Below are 16,554 nucleotides of genomic sequence, written 5' to 3' on the forward strand. Positions count from 1 at the left end.
ACAAACTTCTCACCATACTTCACGGCTTTCATCTTCATCTCCTTACATACACCATCTGTTAAAGTCACAAACTTTAAACTTCATGAGAAAATAATCCCCTGTGAAGTGTCTTAGCCCACATGTTTGGCCTGGTAGCTGGGGTGTGGTTTAGAGACCTACCTGTCCTCAGCGACACCACATACTAGCCCCTTAAGAGTCATATTTTAAATATGAGATGGCTCCTCTTCACTCAGAATAACAATCCAGCTTCACTTTAACCAGTTCCGATGCCATGTTTTCCACAGTCACGCTGCTGCTTAGTAAGGCTTGTTTTGCTTGACACAGTTTTTGGACCCCATTTATGTAATTATCTACACCATTAAAACATGTAAAAGATAGTCCATTGAGCTGATTTCATGACAGAAACCATCATGTGCATTATCATGTGCAGTACAGGTGCAGTCTGGGTATTTTCAGGGACGCTTCTTGGCAGCTAGATGGCAGACGTCGGCTCTCCATTCATTCTGGTGCGGTCACGAGGTGTTTGTTATTTTTACCGGAGGCTCCGCTCCTCGGTGCAGGACAGGTGCGACTCTGCACCGGGGGAGGACAGCTGCCAGGTTTCCCTCTGTCTCTGTTCGCTCTGTCCCCTCCATGTTTCAGCGACGGGGCAGCGGTTTGTAGACACAGACAGCCATGATGATCATCAGCACCAGCAGGACAGCGAGGACACTCCCCAGGGACACTGTGAGGACAAAAGCACACTCTGAAGCGCAGATAACAACCAATAACAACACTTTAACAAACCGTCTGTGATGATGGATTAATTTGTGCTACTGGTTATTTTATCAGCGAGTTGTTCCTTCTCCGGGTTAAAGACAATCGGACATATGTATAGTCTACAGACGCCTTACACTACCCTGCGTAGAGCAGTCATCACTAACAGGCCTCAGTCGTGTCCACAGTCGTGTCACATCAAGTCTCACCTAAATCCTGTTTCTGCAGGTTCTCATAAGCTCTCTCTGTCAGGGCGGTGTCCTCCGACTGAGCGTTAACTAACTCACTAAAACACATTATCACAGCTGGTGGCATGAGATGCTGCATCATAGCGGTGGAGGCTGCAGGATGAGAAGGAGGAGGAGGATGATGATGAGAGCGTGATGCGTTTCTCCTTCCGCTGTAGGATCTGGGTCCTAAAGCCGTCGGGTTATCTGTTGCAAGCGCGGATCAGCTGATCAGTATGTTTAACCATTTAACATATCAATTATATTCACTCTTTTTAGCTAGAGCCAACCTTTTTTTTTATTTCTTGGAGTAAATGCAGTTAAATGTTTTACTTATTTAATTTTGTTTTATTTTAATATTATAATTAATATTCACTAAAAAAAAATGTTATTGAGGGGTATTCTTACTGGCATATGACTCCCTGGAAGACAGTACGCTATTAGTTAGTCCTGCTGGATAAAATTTTATACACAAAAATTCTTCTGGCGTCAGCATTGACCTAAAGTCGCCAGAGGCTCGCTGCTAGGCAACTGTTGGCACAGGCACCAACGGGGCTAACAGTTGGCAAGCTAACGATTATGGGTATATCACTATTTTGCTCATACAAATTTAAAAAACTACAAAGAAATCTCTTTCCAACTAAATTACAACATGTTAACTTATTAGTTATTTAATATATTTATTTTATGTCATTGTATTAATTTAGTATTAACTTCTGTAGATTCTGAAAATAACCACAACCTAGCAGTTTCAATACTGATTACCAGTTACTTCCTGGAAAGTTCCCATAACATTAGCAGCACATTAGGAACCTGTACAATAAAATATTACCCATTAGTTTAGAAAATTCACAACAAATTCGCTACTTCTGACTGTAAAATGTGATTATTATGGCAACTGGGAAACAACTTTTCAGTGTGTTCTGACATTTTGTGGACCAGATAATTAGTTTGTTAATCTAAAAAATAAACTCATGATAATTCAGTAATTAAAATATTGCAGCCCCATTACAAAACCTGCTTGTGAAGATATCTGAATTTCTGGAATAGGGCCGCAGCAAACAGTTATATTATTTATGAATCTGATGATTAAGGTCTGTTACACTGCACTGATTCCACCAAGACATAGTTTTGTTGTTGTTGTTGTTGTTGTTGTTTTTCCCATTAACAGTCGTAAACCACAAGATTTTCAATTTAATATTTTAGAGGGCCTATAAAATCCTATTATATTTTACTTGAGAAGCTTTGACCGGTGAATCTTTCCATGTCTTCGCTTGAGAAATGACTTACATAATACACTGTTGCCCATGAAATTGGAATAAAATATTCTTTACCCCTTCTCATGATATGATTGTGACAATGTGACTTATATAAACAGTAATTAAAAGAGGAATGTGTCCGAAAACAAAATTATTCCATCTTTATGGGCAACAGTGTATTATCAAAACTATTGTAAATAGATTTTATGTCAACCGACTGAGCTGGCTGAGCACACTGAAAGTTTCAGGTGTTTCCAGGCTGTGGAAATATAAAGAGTACAAAATCCCTTCTCTTACTGGTAACCATCAAACAAAGTGGGGGGCCTCGATCACATTTCCCATTTGTGAAATGTCAAAGAGCAATGAAGAATAGATCGAAAGGTCAAGCTCCTTGGGGTTACATCCTTATATAATTACCATGCGTGACTGATGTATATGGCCTTTATCTTCATCCTCTATAGAAGACTGCGCACCGTTACAACTCTTATAGCTCCTGATTACATGGCATAGATGCTTAATGAGCGTCAGGAAATGTCACTCACGGTGGCCTAAAATTAAAACTGGAGGCTTCCTGGATAAAGTCATCACAACAGGACGACGTTTCATTATATGGAGTCAGAGATCCTGTTTTAATAGGTTGCATGTAAACCGAATCAACAGATTTTTATATGTCATAACTTGAGTAAGCAAGGACAGGGTTAACAAGCTAAATAAGAAAGTGCTCACAGCTTCGTTCAGTTGATGTGTCATGTCATTACAGCATATCACACAAATACAAATACTTCACTGAATTGTTTATGTATGTAAAGTATACTCAACACCATGATATGTATTAACACAACAGTAACTGGAATACTTAGTTAACAATATAAACTCCATGTACATTTTCAGTTTTCAAGATTTTGCTGTTTTATTTGAAATGAGTGAAACAAAAATCAGCCATAACATTATGTAAATAACACTGATTATCTCATTATCTTGGCACCTTTCAGTTGGTGATTATATTAGGCAGCAGGTGAACATTTTGTCCCTAAGGCTGATGTGTTAGAAGCTGGAAAAATAGACAAGTGGGAGGATTTGAGAGACTTTGACAAGCGAAAACTTGTGATGGTTAAACAACTGAGTCGGAGCATCGTTAAAACTGCAGCTCTTGTGGGGTGTTCCTGGTCAAAAGTGGTCCATCAACATCCCAAGCTTAGTGATTCACATGGGGAGCAACGGTTGGCCTGCGTGGTCTGATCCAAAGATGGGCTGATAGGTGTGTCAGAACACACAGTCCATCACAGTTTTTTGCGCATGAGGCTGTTTAGCTGCAGAGCAGTCAGGGTGTCTATGCTGACCCCTGTCCACTCCTGAAAGGGTCTACAGTGGGCATCTGGGCATCAGAACTGGATAGCTGAGCAATGGAAAGAGGTCACCTGGTCTAATGAAGCATGTTTTCTTTTACATGTGGATGGCCCGGTGCATGTGTTTCACTTAGCTGGAGCACATATAACCAGGAAGCAAAGAGCTAAGTCTCTAAGCTGAGAGCATGCAGTATTCTAAACAATTATTCCTGCTCATGGATTTATAACACAACTCAGAGTGGGCTAACGCACCCAGAAATAATACAGGTTGAGTTACAACAATGTATATCAAACAGTTTACAGATCTGTTTTGTCTCATCATGGGACCATTTAGCTAGATTAGCTGACAGAAGCTACAATGGCTTTTGCAAGTGGAGGCCTAAATGTTGGTTAAAAGTGAGCACAGTCATTTCTATAAGAGAATATTCACGTTCTCAAGATAGCTGAATGGTTTCCAGTGTTTTGGCACACAAACTAAATTGTATAAATTCCTCTGTTTTCATCCACTGTGCAATTCAAGGCGTCTACAGCAGTCATTTGTTTCTTAACATACCGTCCGTCATGCTGCTCATATCAGGTAGAGGACAAACCACCTATTTTGCAGTGTCTCTTTTATGTGTCTCCCGTGCTTGCTTGTTCTCTACATCAATAGCAGTCACTGACACAAAAGGGCTTTGATCTGCACGTCCATCAACCAGCAGCTCAATGGGGAATCATATGTCCCGAACCACCTTCCACTCTCGTATATGTTCATACCTGTCGTCATTGAAGCGATGGGGCCAGGCTTGAATTAGAGTCCGTTGATTAAGCAAAGATCTAAAGGGCAGAAATCATGCGATCGTGTGAGTGCGTCTCTGTCTCTCTGAGGGTTTGCGGAACATTTGAAGGGTTTCCCTTGTATGTTGATACATTCTGGATGTTGCAAATTAGCTTGTTAATTAGAATATCTAACAGAGGTGAGCAGAAACAGCCATCAGAGACACATACAGTAGATCGCCATATAGAGATTTGCAAGAACAAATCCTTGTGTAATCTTCTACGCTTTTGCAATTCAGGTAACAAATACAGCACTTGTTCTAATATACATACTGGAATTTAAAAGTTTATCGTCACATTTAACCACCAGTAATGAAAAAGACGAAATATGCAATCGATACTATAATTAATTTATTCAGATCTTCCTACAGAAACCATGTAGAAGAGGACAGAAATCACACGACTATCATCACCTTGCTCATCACATTACTCTCCAAGAGTAAATAAAGCATTTTAGATAAGTGAACACCTCTGACTAAAACATATTATACTGTATATCTACAAAAACATTTGAACAGTCTTCAATTAGAGCGAGAAAACATTGTCTGGAGAGGCACAATATCCATAAATATCAATATAACCTTTACAATATTTGTACATACAGTGTAATATATATTCATATTAAGGCAAAACAGGCCGTCTGGAGTTAAGTGAAGCCATCAGATGAAGACCAGATATGTCTTTTTGAATTTGAAAAACTACAGTAATACTAATATGAAACAAAATAATGCTACATGTTGTATATATTTATTTATTTGTAAAAATAATATACTCTACAATCATAATTAGAAGTATATAATTATCACATGGTCTATGTCTGTGTGCCTCACTTACATCCATTACAAACACTGGTAGGGAGAACAGAACATTTTAGCAGATATATTGAGCAGCTGCCATTAAATTTCATTTAAGCACTGTTTTACAGATCTACTGTATAAATACAAAAATACAGCAGTGATTAAAATAAAGGACTGTCTTTTACTGTTAAACTGATATAGGGTTGGTCCCATTTAGACTGAAAATACATGCAATACGCTGCTCCACTGATCAGTTTAGTGCTCAGCCTCACTGCTGCTGTAACACTGGTGTTAGTACGGCCGAGCATGCAGAGCGGACATCAAACTGTCACGCCGTGCAGAGATATAGAACTTAATAGGAAATGCTCCCATGCAATACAAATGATATGCTGACTGTTACATTTAGAAATACATTTTTTTAATTTTTTTTCCTTGGCATCATGTTCTTGTAAGGTAAATACAGAGAGACCACATTGACTACTGACTCCTACGACCACAAGAAAGCAACACTTGACAATGACAATATGTGAAAGCTATGAACTGTCTCTGTGATGCATCTGATTCTCCCAGACGCCACACATACAGCGAAGATGTGAGTATTGCTATCTCAGTTCCTCTCAGAGTTACAAATTTAGCAGCATTCGACTTTTTACAGAGTGTACATACAGTATGCAGTGAAAGTTGTTCAACGTTATAAACAGGCAAAAACAGTCATGGTGTCAGATCACGTTCAGGTTTGGTCACAAATAACTTAAGTAAGACTGCGGTTTGAGTGGGAGTCTACAAGCACACAAAGGTGTTTTTCTTTCTATGGTACAGCAGCCATGTTCAGGCTGTCGGTGTGGATGTCTGGTATGGTCCTTTCTGGTCTCAGACACACCGCCAACCTCTGTGGAGGAAACAAGACAGTCGAGGAGGAAAGGAAAATGTTAGACTGAACGAAAAGGTGTGAGAGACGTTTTCAGGATTTGGCACATTTCTCTCTCTGACCTGCTTCAGAGAACCAGGGGTGAACACCAGCTTGTAGACCATGTAGATGGGGATCCACATGAAGGATGAGAAGCCGATGAGGTACCCTACTGTGATGCTCCAGTCTGGGTACTTATAATCAAACAGCGTGAGGGGCGGCGCTTTCAGCAGGGAGCTCACTATGATATACTGAGAAGAGTTTGGAATACATAACATTTCCATATATATTAATGCAGCTTTGATATTCTTACATACTACTGTGGAAGGGAAATATACCTGTCACACTTCTGCACATTATAAAAGAAATGTATAAAGGAAGGCATGTAATAATGCAAAATGTCAACAACCAGAGAGAAAGATGCAAATAGGAGGCAAAGATATGTATAAGGGGGAAACTGACATTTTGCCCGAGTGTTCTGCAATATATATATGCAGTAGAAAAAGTTTTACGGTAGATATTTCACATGGAGGAGGGTTTAATCTTCAGAGAGGGCTGAGCTGTTTGGTTTCCGCAGCCTTCAAAGGCCACTGGTGTGGCCGTCTTTTGATCTTACACTAAGCTTTCACCCATATCTTGGTCTGCTACGTCCCCATTCATCTCTGGATGACTTAAGTGGAGGATGCTTATTTGATCTTTTTTAAAGCACTGCATGTTAAAATATCCTCAATGTGTGAATAAAATATCTTTTTAAATTCACTTGTAAACTGTGAACGTAGTAATTTATTCTCTTACCGCCAGAAATGCTGGACTGATGGCCACCCAACACACCTTCCAGAATAATCCCGGGGATTTTCCCAGCATGGCCTGAACATCACTGCTGAATCTTTGGATACCTGAAAACAACAAAGGGTCACTAATATGCATAATGGACTACCAAAAAAACAACACAAAAACAACAGAAAATTAGTTAATGACAATAATTCTTTTTACCATAAAACCAGGAAACAGCAATGGCCTCAAGGAAACCCACTGCAATAATGGAGCATCCTACTCCAAATTCCTCCAGCAGCTTCACCACATAGGCACCACCCTGTCAATATCATTTTACAGTGACTTTCATTTAACTCTGTTTGACTGACAGATGCCACAACAAACTTTACAATAAACGGTGCTTGAAGATAATCATTTGAACTATTGAGGGGATCCCTTGGGTTAATGAATTTAAAATGTCAAAAACGTACATTTGTAAGGGTGCTTAAGGAGCCCAAGAAACAGACGACTACCAAGCCCAGAACAAAAAGTTCCCGTCTGTGGGACAAATGCTCGGGGTATTCATCCAACACAGCAGTGATGATCGCCTCCAGCCCTCCAAACTGAAATACACAGCGACGTTATCGTTAATCACTACAAAACACGTACATCGTAACATATACATCAGCCAATATAATGATTTAGCATCTTTTAATGGAAAAATTAGAATGAAATTTGTGGTAAATTAAAGGCTACTTTGTGAAGACAATTACATTTGATCAGACAGAGTCATATTTAATGTTGTGTAATTTAATCTGATATGTAAAATGCTGTTAAAGGGCGTCACAGAGTCACTGCAACAAATGGTTTCACGGTTCGTACCGTGCTGTCCAGTCCCAGCGTGATCATCATCACAAAAAAGATGATTGCAAAAAAGGTGGAGCCCATCATGTTTGCAATGGCTTCTGGGTAAGTGATGAAGAGTAAACTTGGTCCTGGAAAGCATGACAGCAAGATTATGGTTTATATTAATGTAGCTGTAGACAAAAACTATACCTCGTTTCTTTTTTGTTTGTTTGTTTGTTTGTTTGCTAACCTTTGTCCTTGGCTACATCCTCAACCTCTACCTTCCTCATCTCTGCCATGTAGCCCAGCACGGTGAAGATTACGAACCCGGACACGAAGCTGGTCAGACAGTTTACCAAACTGGTCACAATGGCGTCCCTGTTGAGGAAGATATTAAACGCGTAATAATAATAATAATCAATCGTATTGCTTGTTCTCATAAAATCCATTTTAAGGCTTGCTTTTAACTTCTGCTAGAAAAACATAACTGCAACCACACCGGTGTGTTTCTGTCTGCCGAGGAAGTCAGTCAGCACTGACCTCTTTGACCTCTGTTTAATGGGTTTCCTACATACTCTTTTCAGCCTTTTGTTTCTGAGGCAGGATCACACTCCCGACTAGCAACCACATACATCCTGCAATTCTAAAGAGGAACAAGCCACAGAAGGATCCCTGACATGCGGTCATTAAAAAAAAAAAAGCTATCTCACCAAACATTCGCCCATTGCAACAGCTTTGCAATAATTACAAAAGTGTCAATCTGCAGAATAGGTGTAATTAAAGAAAATGTTCAGGCAGGATTATGTAAATGAATAAACTTTTAAAACAGGCACATTTATCTGCTTCGGTCCAAACTGGTGGAACTGATGCAGCTTATTGAAATATTCTCATATTAGCAAATGCAGTTTTTTGAGCCAGAAGCGGTTTGCTAGGTACATTGTAAAAGAAATTATTTAGATTTCTAAAGTAATAACGAAGAACAGGGGAGTGTAACTATATGATTCTGTGTTTGGAATATGTTTGACGGTACGAGTCAAGTTTCATTCACAGTGTGTGTTTAATACTACTTATTCCTCACATGCCACTTCACCGCTAATCAGCCACATGCACTGTTAGTTATACCGGGACTGTGAATTTAATTTGTCTTGCACACAGGTTAGCATTTACCGTATATCCACTATCTAGTATTCATGTAGTATGCTCCTGCCTCTGTCCCCATTAATCCTTAGAGCGTCATTCAATTCTAAAGATGTGTCTTCAGATCATACAGAGTGCAAATGATGCGCAAAGGTCTCAGCCTTTCGTTCAGACCACTTGTCTCTACTTGCTGTATTTAAGCCACAAATTTGCATTAATCGCTGCAGCACACTCTAGGTCAGCGGATGTAGAGGGACCAGTCTCACCGATAGCAGTTATTTGTGAAAGGGTTGTAGCTGGAAAGAGCCAGGAGGACTCCAAACCCCGGCCCGAGAGAGAAGAATATCTGAGCAGCAGCATCCACCCAAACCTAGACAACATAGAGACAGAAAGAATCATCGCACTGTCTGGGACTTCAACTGGATGATTTCTGGATTGTTAAAGGGTGTTAAACACTAAACTTCTTCTTATTATTATTTCTTTTTTTGTGTGTGTTCTGATCTCTCAATATCATTTTGTCAAGCACAGAGATGTTGCCGCACAGCTGTACGCAGGGAGATCTGAAGAGGAGCTCGCATTCGGCATTAAAAAGAAGAGGACAGCGTTGGATATCGGTGAGTGAGACAGAAAGGGAGGCCTTTGTTAATGGGCAGAAAATCTAAACCAATTATGCATCTTATTATCCTGCTCTGTGGCTTATTTATGCATCTCATTTCGTCTCATCTATATTCCCTTCCAACCAAAGCACTCACACATGTTTGCCAAACAACAGCAGCAGCAGCAGCAGCAGCAACAGCGAGCCAGGGATGAAGATGAGAACGTTTCATCAATTTAAAATAAATATTATTAAACTACTGCCTCTCATGCTCGGATGTGTTGTTTCATTTCGCCAATTTAACGACTTAAATACACGTTTCTCCAAAATGTTAGAAACTCTGATCCAGATTTAAAGTTATTTTTTGAACATTTCACTCAATGAAATAGAGAAAATCGTTTGATTTTTCTTTTATATTTGTCACAACTCATAAGATGACTATCTGTAATGCTTTAGTATAACTTATTATTACTGTAAAAAGTGCTGCATCAAATAAATCAAAATTTAACTAAACTAAGGCAGGTTTTTACATGTGCATGCATTTACATATTTAAACTTTCTTTATTATTTTTCCATTTCTCTTTTCATCTTTCCTTTCTTTCTCATCATTTCATGTGGTCAATCTTCACGTGAAGTGATGCTTCAGGAAACGATTCTTACATCACAACGCTGCTTTTAAGGGGATTGTTCATTTAAATTACATGAACTGTATAAAATGTGATTCTTGAGGGATCAAACATGTGAATCATGGAAACGTTTTTTCTAAAGGGACACGAGTGAACCAGATAGTTTTGTGACAAACTAACTCATCGATCAACTTTGCACAACTCACACTGGTCTCCAGCAGCTTATCCCACTGAGGTTTCAGGTAAAACACGACGCCTCTCCAGGCTCCTGGCAGAGTGGCACCTCGAATAAGCAGGATGAAAAGCACGATGTAGGGCAAGGTGGCGGTCACCCACACTACCTGGGTTGGAGGAAAAAGATAACTCAGGGAGAGGCAAGAGAACTACAGATCATCAGTGTTGTGGTAGTAAAACAACTGCAATGTGCTACCTTCCCTGAGGTCTTGACGCCTTTCCACAGGCTGAAGTATACTATGGTGAAAATAAGAAAAAGGCAGAGCAGCAGCTGCCAGCGAACACCCCCTACGTCCCTCAGCCCTGATGACCGCTGGAGCTCAAGAACATTCCTCCTGTTAAAAAAATAAAACAAATAAATCACCAGGTTTCCAGCTTTTCCACTACAAATTCACAAGCCGACTATATTTGTGTAGAGTATTGCTGTAAAGCTATTTATATATGTGGTTTCTGTTACTCACACTTACATGCACTTACGTGTAAAATTCCTCTGCCGGAGACCTGGAGGAATTCGTCCAGGTGACGTTGTCCATGCCAAAATAGTTGGTGCAGTCGGGGGTATTCCACACATTGTCGCAGTTTGTCCACGGCAAGATGATGGAGAAAGAGGAGTAGAAGTAGAAGAGGGCCCAGGCGATGATGGTGTTGTAGTAGAAGGACACGTACAGAGCGATGATACATATGGCATATCCTATACCTGAAAAAGAACAGAAGGATGTGAAGTCACCCATGAAATGTCACTTTGATCATTCACTGGTTTGTTTTATCATCTGCTTGGTTTTGGACAAGACAGAAATAGAAGACTAAATGGGAACAATCCTATCGTGTATTCAGACTTCTCATGGTAAACGGCCTTAATCTCAATACACTGTTGAGCTGCTCAGTTTCGAGGCCTTACCTTTGAAAATGGGACAGATGTGTTTCCATATGGATATGGCTCCGGTCCTGTGGAACTGTCCCAGCGCCAGCTCCATGTAAAAGAGCGGCACGCCACCAAAGATGGCCATCAAAATGTAGGGAATGAGGAACGCACCTGCACAGAGATGAGCGAGGGTACATGTTACCCAGGGCTTTTTCATGAAAGGCTGTTGACGAAGCTGTTCTACGTGAAAATGACACACAAACGGTTTGAATGTCAGCAAAAAAATAAAAAAATAAATAAAAATGTGTCTTACATTATATTTTAGTTCAAAAAGGGATTTACAAGAATCAGGGGTTAATTTTTTAACTGAACTTGCCTCCTTTCTCAGTCACCGCACACAAATATTGAATTAAATATCAAAATAATCCATTGTTTATTGTCCTTACCATATTCTTTATCTTCAGTTTTTTAAAATTCAGGATTATATATTTAAATATACCTTTTTCCTTTTTATTTCTTGTCTTAATACCACTTTTTGTCTCCCTGTGATCATCTTTTGCAATGAATCTCCCCTTTAGTTGCTAAAAGTATTGAGTAATGGGCAAAATTTTCCCGTCAAAATACACAACACAATAATTTCTCTGATATGACCAGGCAGTGTAATGTAGAAAACAAGTCGTTATTGTAATATCAAATAAGACAGAGAAATGATTTATCTTATGAAAACTTTTTAGTGGACATTTAAGTGATATTTTCACTTCAGCACCGTGGACAGTTTCTGCTGTTTTCAGAATAAATGATCGAGCACAAGACAAGTTTTTTTCTTTTTGAAGTGTCTCCTCTTATTTTAAGGTACTTAAATCCTGGTTCATGTAATTAGCCTGTACACTAATTATAGGTTTAAAATCTTTAGACCACTCACCGCCACCATTTTGATAACATATGTACGGAAATCTCCAAACATTCCCCAGGTCCACCGCAAATCCAATGACAGACAGGAGAAAATCCATCTTTTTGCTCCATCTGTCCCTGGAGTCCGTCTGTGTGATGACCGGCACCGGGACGGCGCTGTTGGAGCTGCAGCCGGGGTTCGGGGAGCCGTGGTGGGTCAGACTGCCTGCCATGACCGCTGAGTCCTGTCGGGGCACCGGACTGTGAAAAGTCATTCAGAGTACCAGCTCCACGGAGGGGAGGATGGTTCTCCTATAATGATGACAGGACCGAGTGGGAGGAGTTGGTGGAGAAGCAGCGGACACTTGGGGATACCTGTTAGTGGAGAAAGATGTAGAAAGGTTGTGTGTGTGTTTTTTTAATACACTACACAGCAGCTTTTAGCGCTCTTTCAACTTAAAAGTTCAAACCAACTTAGAAGCTCTAAATCGATTGCGTTACTATAATTGATCAATAAGATGGATTTCTTCATAGAAGCATATTGGCTGTGCAGCAAACTGAAGGTGTTTTGTATTTTCCACCCAGTCACTTTAGCAGCAGCTTGGACTAATCTAATGGGACAGTTTCCACAAGGTTTCACTTCATCTGTTAAAATAAAAGAGTTTAACCAAGCACCGTGATTCACTGGCATCCAATCCAAGCAACAGGTGTTCCAGTAAAGTGGTGCATTGATGTTAGCTGAGGCCATTTCTGTGATATTCATCATCCTTTGATATCATGGACTTTATAGGTGGAAGTCAGATTCACACAAACACAGTGGAGCAAGACTGTGATTTTCCAGGACTCAGACAGGACGCAGACACATCTGGTACTGTACACTCACTTTAGGCTGCTTGACTGTTCCCACACTGCAACGATACTGTGACGCCATAACATTTCAAAAGGGAAACACTGTGCTTGTGACTGTAGCTGTATAAAGCGTATAACTAAAATAGTTTAAAACAAGCTCCAGTTTGACCAGCTACAACGATAAAAGGCTGCTCATAGACTAATAACTCACGATTCATTATAATCCACCTAAAACAGTAGTGTAACAGTTGCATGGACCATTTTCTGCAGAGCATGAGCTTTTGATTTCTGACACTTTAAGAGGCTTCATTTAAATAACAGCAACAATAATACATTTGTATTTTTGTTTAAATAAGATTTCAAATGAAAAACATTTAATTTTGATGTATTATTTTTACCCAGTTGTAATGGATCAAGCGATGATTGTTTGTTTTTATCAAGTCTTAGGGTGTTTTAATAGTAAATGATCAGTTTAAGTTCTTACACTACACCAGCTTTATGTAAAAACATTCTGCTGAAGCCTTCGCACCCCGTCAAGCACTGTATTAATTAATTCATTTAACTATTAATTAATATGAATTAACATTTATGACAAAATAATAAAAGTGTTGTTGACTTTTGACTTTCAATTTGGTATTTGTTTAAATAAATTATGTTTAAACTCGATCTAGTTTTAATTTTTAATGGAGAAATCATGTTCGAGATTGTTTTAGGATCAACTGTGGACTGTACCAGTCCGAGAATAAACAAAACAAACTGAGATTAGGATAGCGTTATTTAGTGTTTAAGGCCTTTGGGTCATGACTCTTTTAAGCCATTTGCCACATTACAACAGATGTAAAGGATTATATTATTTATGTATCTTTCCTTTTTCATTCATATTGCCTTAAAGGTGGAGGCTAAAAGTCAATTCTTGGCTTTGGAAGTAGCGGTGAGAAGACAATCTAATGAGGACATCCATACAGGAGCTTCATATCATCCACTGTGACATGACGCCTTTCCATGTAAATCTGGCTTCGACTCTCTGGATTAAACCTCATAAAGTCTCTCACTGAAGATCAACAAAACGGAAACAACGTAAAGGCAATAAATAAGGTTCAGTGAGCGGTCAACCCATTTGAACTTTCACCATTTTCATGCACAAAGCTGTACATGGCACATTTAGCCATCTTGGTTTCCTGATCTGTCAGGTTAATACAGTTTGGTGAAGACAGCAAAATACAATCATGGCAGTTGACCTGCACTCATCAGGAAAACCTAATAAAAAGACTTTGTAATCAAATCCACCGCTTTTAGCACTGAGCTGTTTGAAAACTGGATATTCAGAGAGACAGAGTCATGCAGGTCTGTGAGCGGAAAGAGTGCATCAAATGAAGTTACTTTGGGAAATGGACATGACGGAGAGATAGGACATCGAACATCCTTATAAAACTGTCAAACTGTTGCCAAACTGTCTGGACCCGTGTCACGTGATTTGTTGCCTCTCACCGTCACCTGACGATTGGAACTGTAGACAGACAGATAGACGACAGACGACAGACAGACAGACAGACAGATAGATAGATAGATAGATAGATAGATAGATAGATAGATAGATAGATAGATAGATAGATAGATAGATAGATAGATAGATAGTGCCTTCTCATTTCCAGAGCTAGGATGGGGAAGGGTAAACAGTCAGCTGGGGGAAAAGGCTGTGGTTGTTCAGCTGAGGTGCGAGGGCCCCTGAGGGCCAAAAGCATGACAACACAACAACAAACCATATAGCACTGGCCTTCTCTAACATACAATCCTGTCAATGTGCATTGGCACACATGGGCAGAAGAACATCAGACTGACAGGAGCCTCTATCACATGCCCTGGTGCCTGTTAGAGCACGTCGACTCTAATCACACATGGACATGTGCATGTTGGCCCCTGCCCAGAGACATGGATATGTCAGAGCATTGTGATTTCTAAAAGTGGAGCTGGTTTGATTTGGAATCATTTCCATCATTTCCAGCTATTTCCTATATAATCTTTATACATATAGATAACTGTCTCTGAGCCTTTATTGTTCATTCATTGTTTGAATAACTCATGTTTCATGACCAGCACTGATTTGTGATCTTTTCTGACATACGAGAGAATCCCTTCAAACGGGTGTGCAGAACCCCGATACCTATCTTGGCTGCAAATAAATACTGTTGTGCAGAAGTTTATGAGCTCTAAACTGACCTATTCAGGCAAGCAAACGTTAAAATGTTGATTTTCCCTACTGTCAAGTGGGCAACGGGTAACTGGTGAGGAGCTGTGGTGTGCTGTTTACTCAGGCAGAAGTCCTGGTATGACATTTAACGAGACATGCTATTACCTCACATTATCTGAAGCCACTGCAAGGTGTGAGTCATGCGAGCGAGGGAATCCTGGGTTGAGGAGGATGCTTGAGAGGGGGTCCAGTCGCTCTCCTCTCAGTCTGTCATCTCATGTTATCACTCCATCTTTTCACCACCTGATTCACCTGACAGCTCAGTCCCTCCAGGCGGAGCTGGACTCGTGGCCCCAAGACGTCCCACCCTGGTTCACTGAAGCCTACCACCTCCTCCTGCTGGTATTCTAACTCAGACGGATTTTTTTTTTCTTGAAGATGTTCTCGCTCATATGGTGCACGTAAGTGTGAAAACTGCTGCTTTTTTATATATAAAAGCTGAAATATACAAACCATATAGATTTACTGGTTTATTTGGAGCCTTGGGAACAAAGAAATTAAACAACGCAGTCGCCATCTTCTGGACAAAATGAGAATATTATACATTTACCTGTTAATGATGTGCATTAGAAGAAATATCTGAATAATTTGATTTAAAAAAAAAAAAAAAGGGGTTAAGTATTCTTTAAGGTTTCATTAAGGTGCGCTTTTGTAGATTTGTGAAGAAGTAAAGCTTACAGATCATCAACATATTCTAATATGATTTATTTATTCTGACGTCTGAAATCACAATTTCACAATAAATTAAAACATTCACAGTGTCAGTCTTTGTCATCCCTATTTCTATTACCTCAAATATGAACACGTTTGGAGGCTTTTGCTGAATAAATCAACAGGTGCTCTAAAATAGTGAAGTGAATGTGTGGTTTGAAATAACAGTAGAGCAGAACAGTCGCTTACTCATACTGGGGATTAAAATGGATGTTAAAACATATTTTGTTTTAAATATTTTGGATATTGCAGATGCAGTATATGACACAGTTCCTCTCCCTGACAAGTCCTTCCACATCTTGACCACACGATGGCGCAAAGACAAAACGTTTCCGCGTCACGTTACATGTCTGTCTGTTATAATTCAGTTCAGCAACACGTTTAATCAGTTTGCTCTGAATAATTTAAGTAGAAAACTAAAAACTACTGTTATAATGGAGAACACATTACATTAACTCTGAGTGTAACCTTCTTTAACATTGTATTTGATTAAATGACATTTGTTAGACTTTGCTCGTGTCCTAGGCATCAATATTAAATGAATAAAGACTATACTGAGATTAAAGCACTAGAAATGATTGCGAATATAAGACTGCTGTATTGATTTGGAGGGGGGCACCCAATAGAAGCCCAGTGTGTGTCTTTAAGAGGCGTGCGTTGAGAGGAGGTGGAGTCGTGAGCCACATCTCGGCGC

At 39.7% G+C, this 16,554-nt stretch overlaps 1 protein-coding gene across 1 annotated transcript; it reads right to left on the reverse strand.

Annotated features, from left to right (window-relative positions):
* Positions 1-6,009: 6,009 nt before the first annotated feature.
* slc6a4b (solute carrier family 6 member 4b) lies at positions 6,010-12,300 on the reverse strand (the record flags this gene model as incomplete). Its single annotated transcript, XM_084551334.1, has 13 exons — positions 12,084-12,300; positions 11,198-11,332; positions 10,777-10,996; positions 10,496-10,634; positions 10,272-10,406; positions 9,111-9,214; positions 7,958-8,085; positions 7,744-7,856; positions 7,353-7,484; positions 7,102-7,201; positions 6,904-7,004; positions 6,192-6,359; positions 6,010-6,090 (listed from the first exon to the last, which is right to left on the reverse strand). Exons 1-13 carry the CDS (start codon positions 12,283-12,285, stop codon positions 6,010-6,012), a joined length of 1,758 nt encoding a protein of 585 aa, XP_084407460.1. The 5' UTR covers positions 12,286-12,300.
* Between the last annotated feature and the right edge of the window lie 4,254 nt (positions 12,301-16,554).

This window comes from Chelon labrosus (genome assembly GCF_963514085.1).
Source record: "Chelon labrosus genome assembly, chromosome: 9".
Taxonomy (NCBI): domain Eukaryota; kingdom Metazoa; phylum Chordata; class Actinopteri; order Mugiliformes; family Mugilidae; genus Chelon; species Chelon labrosus.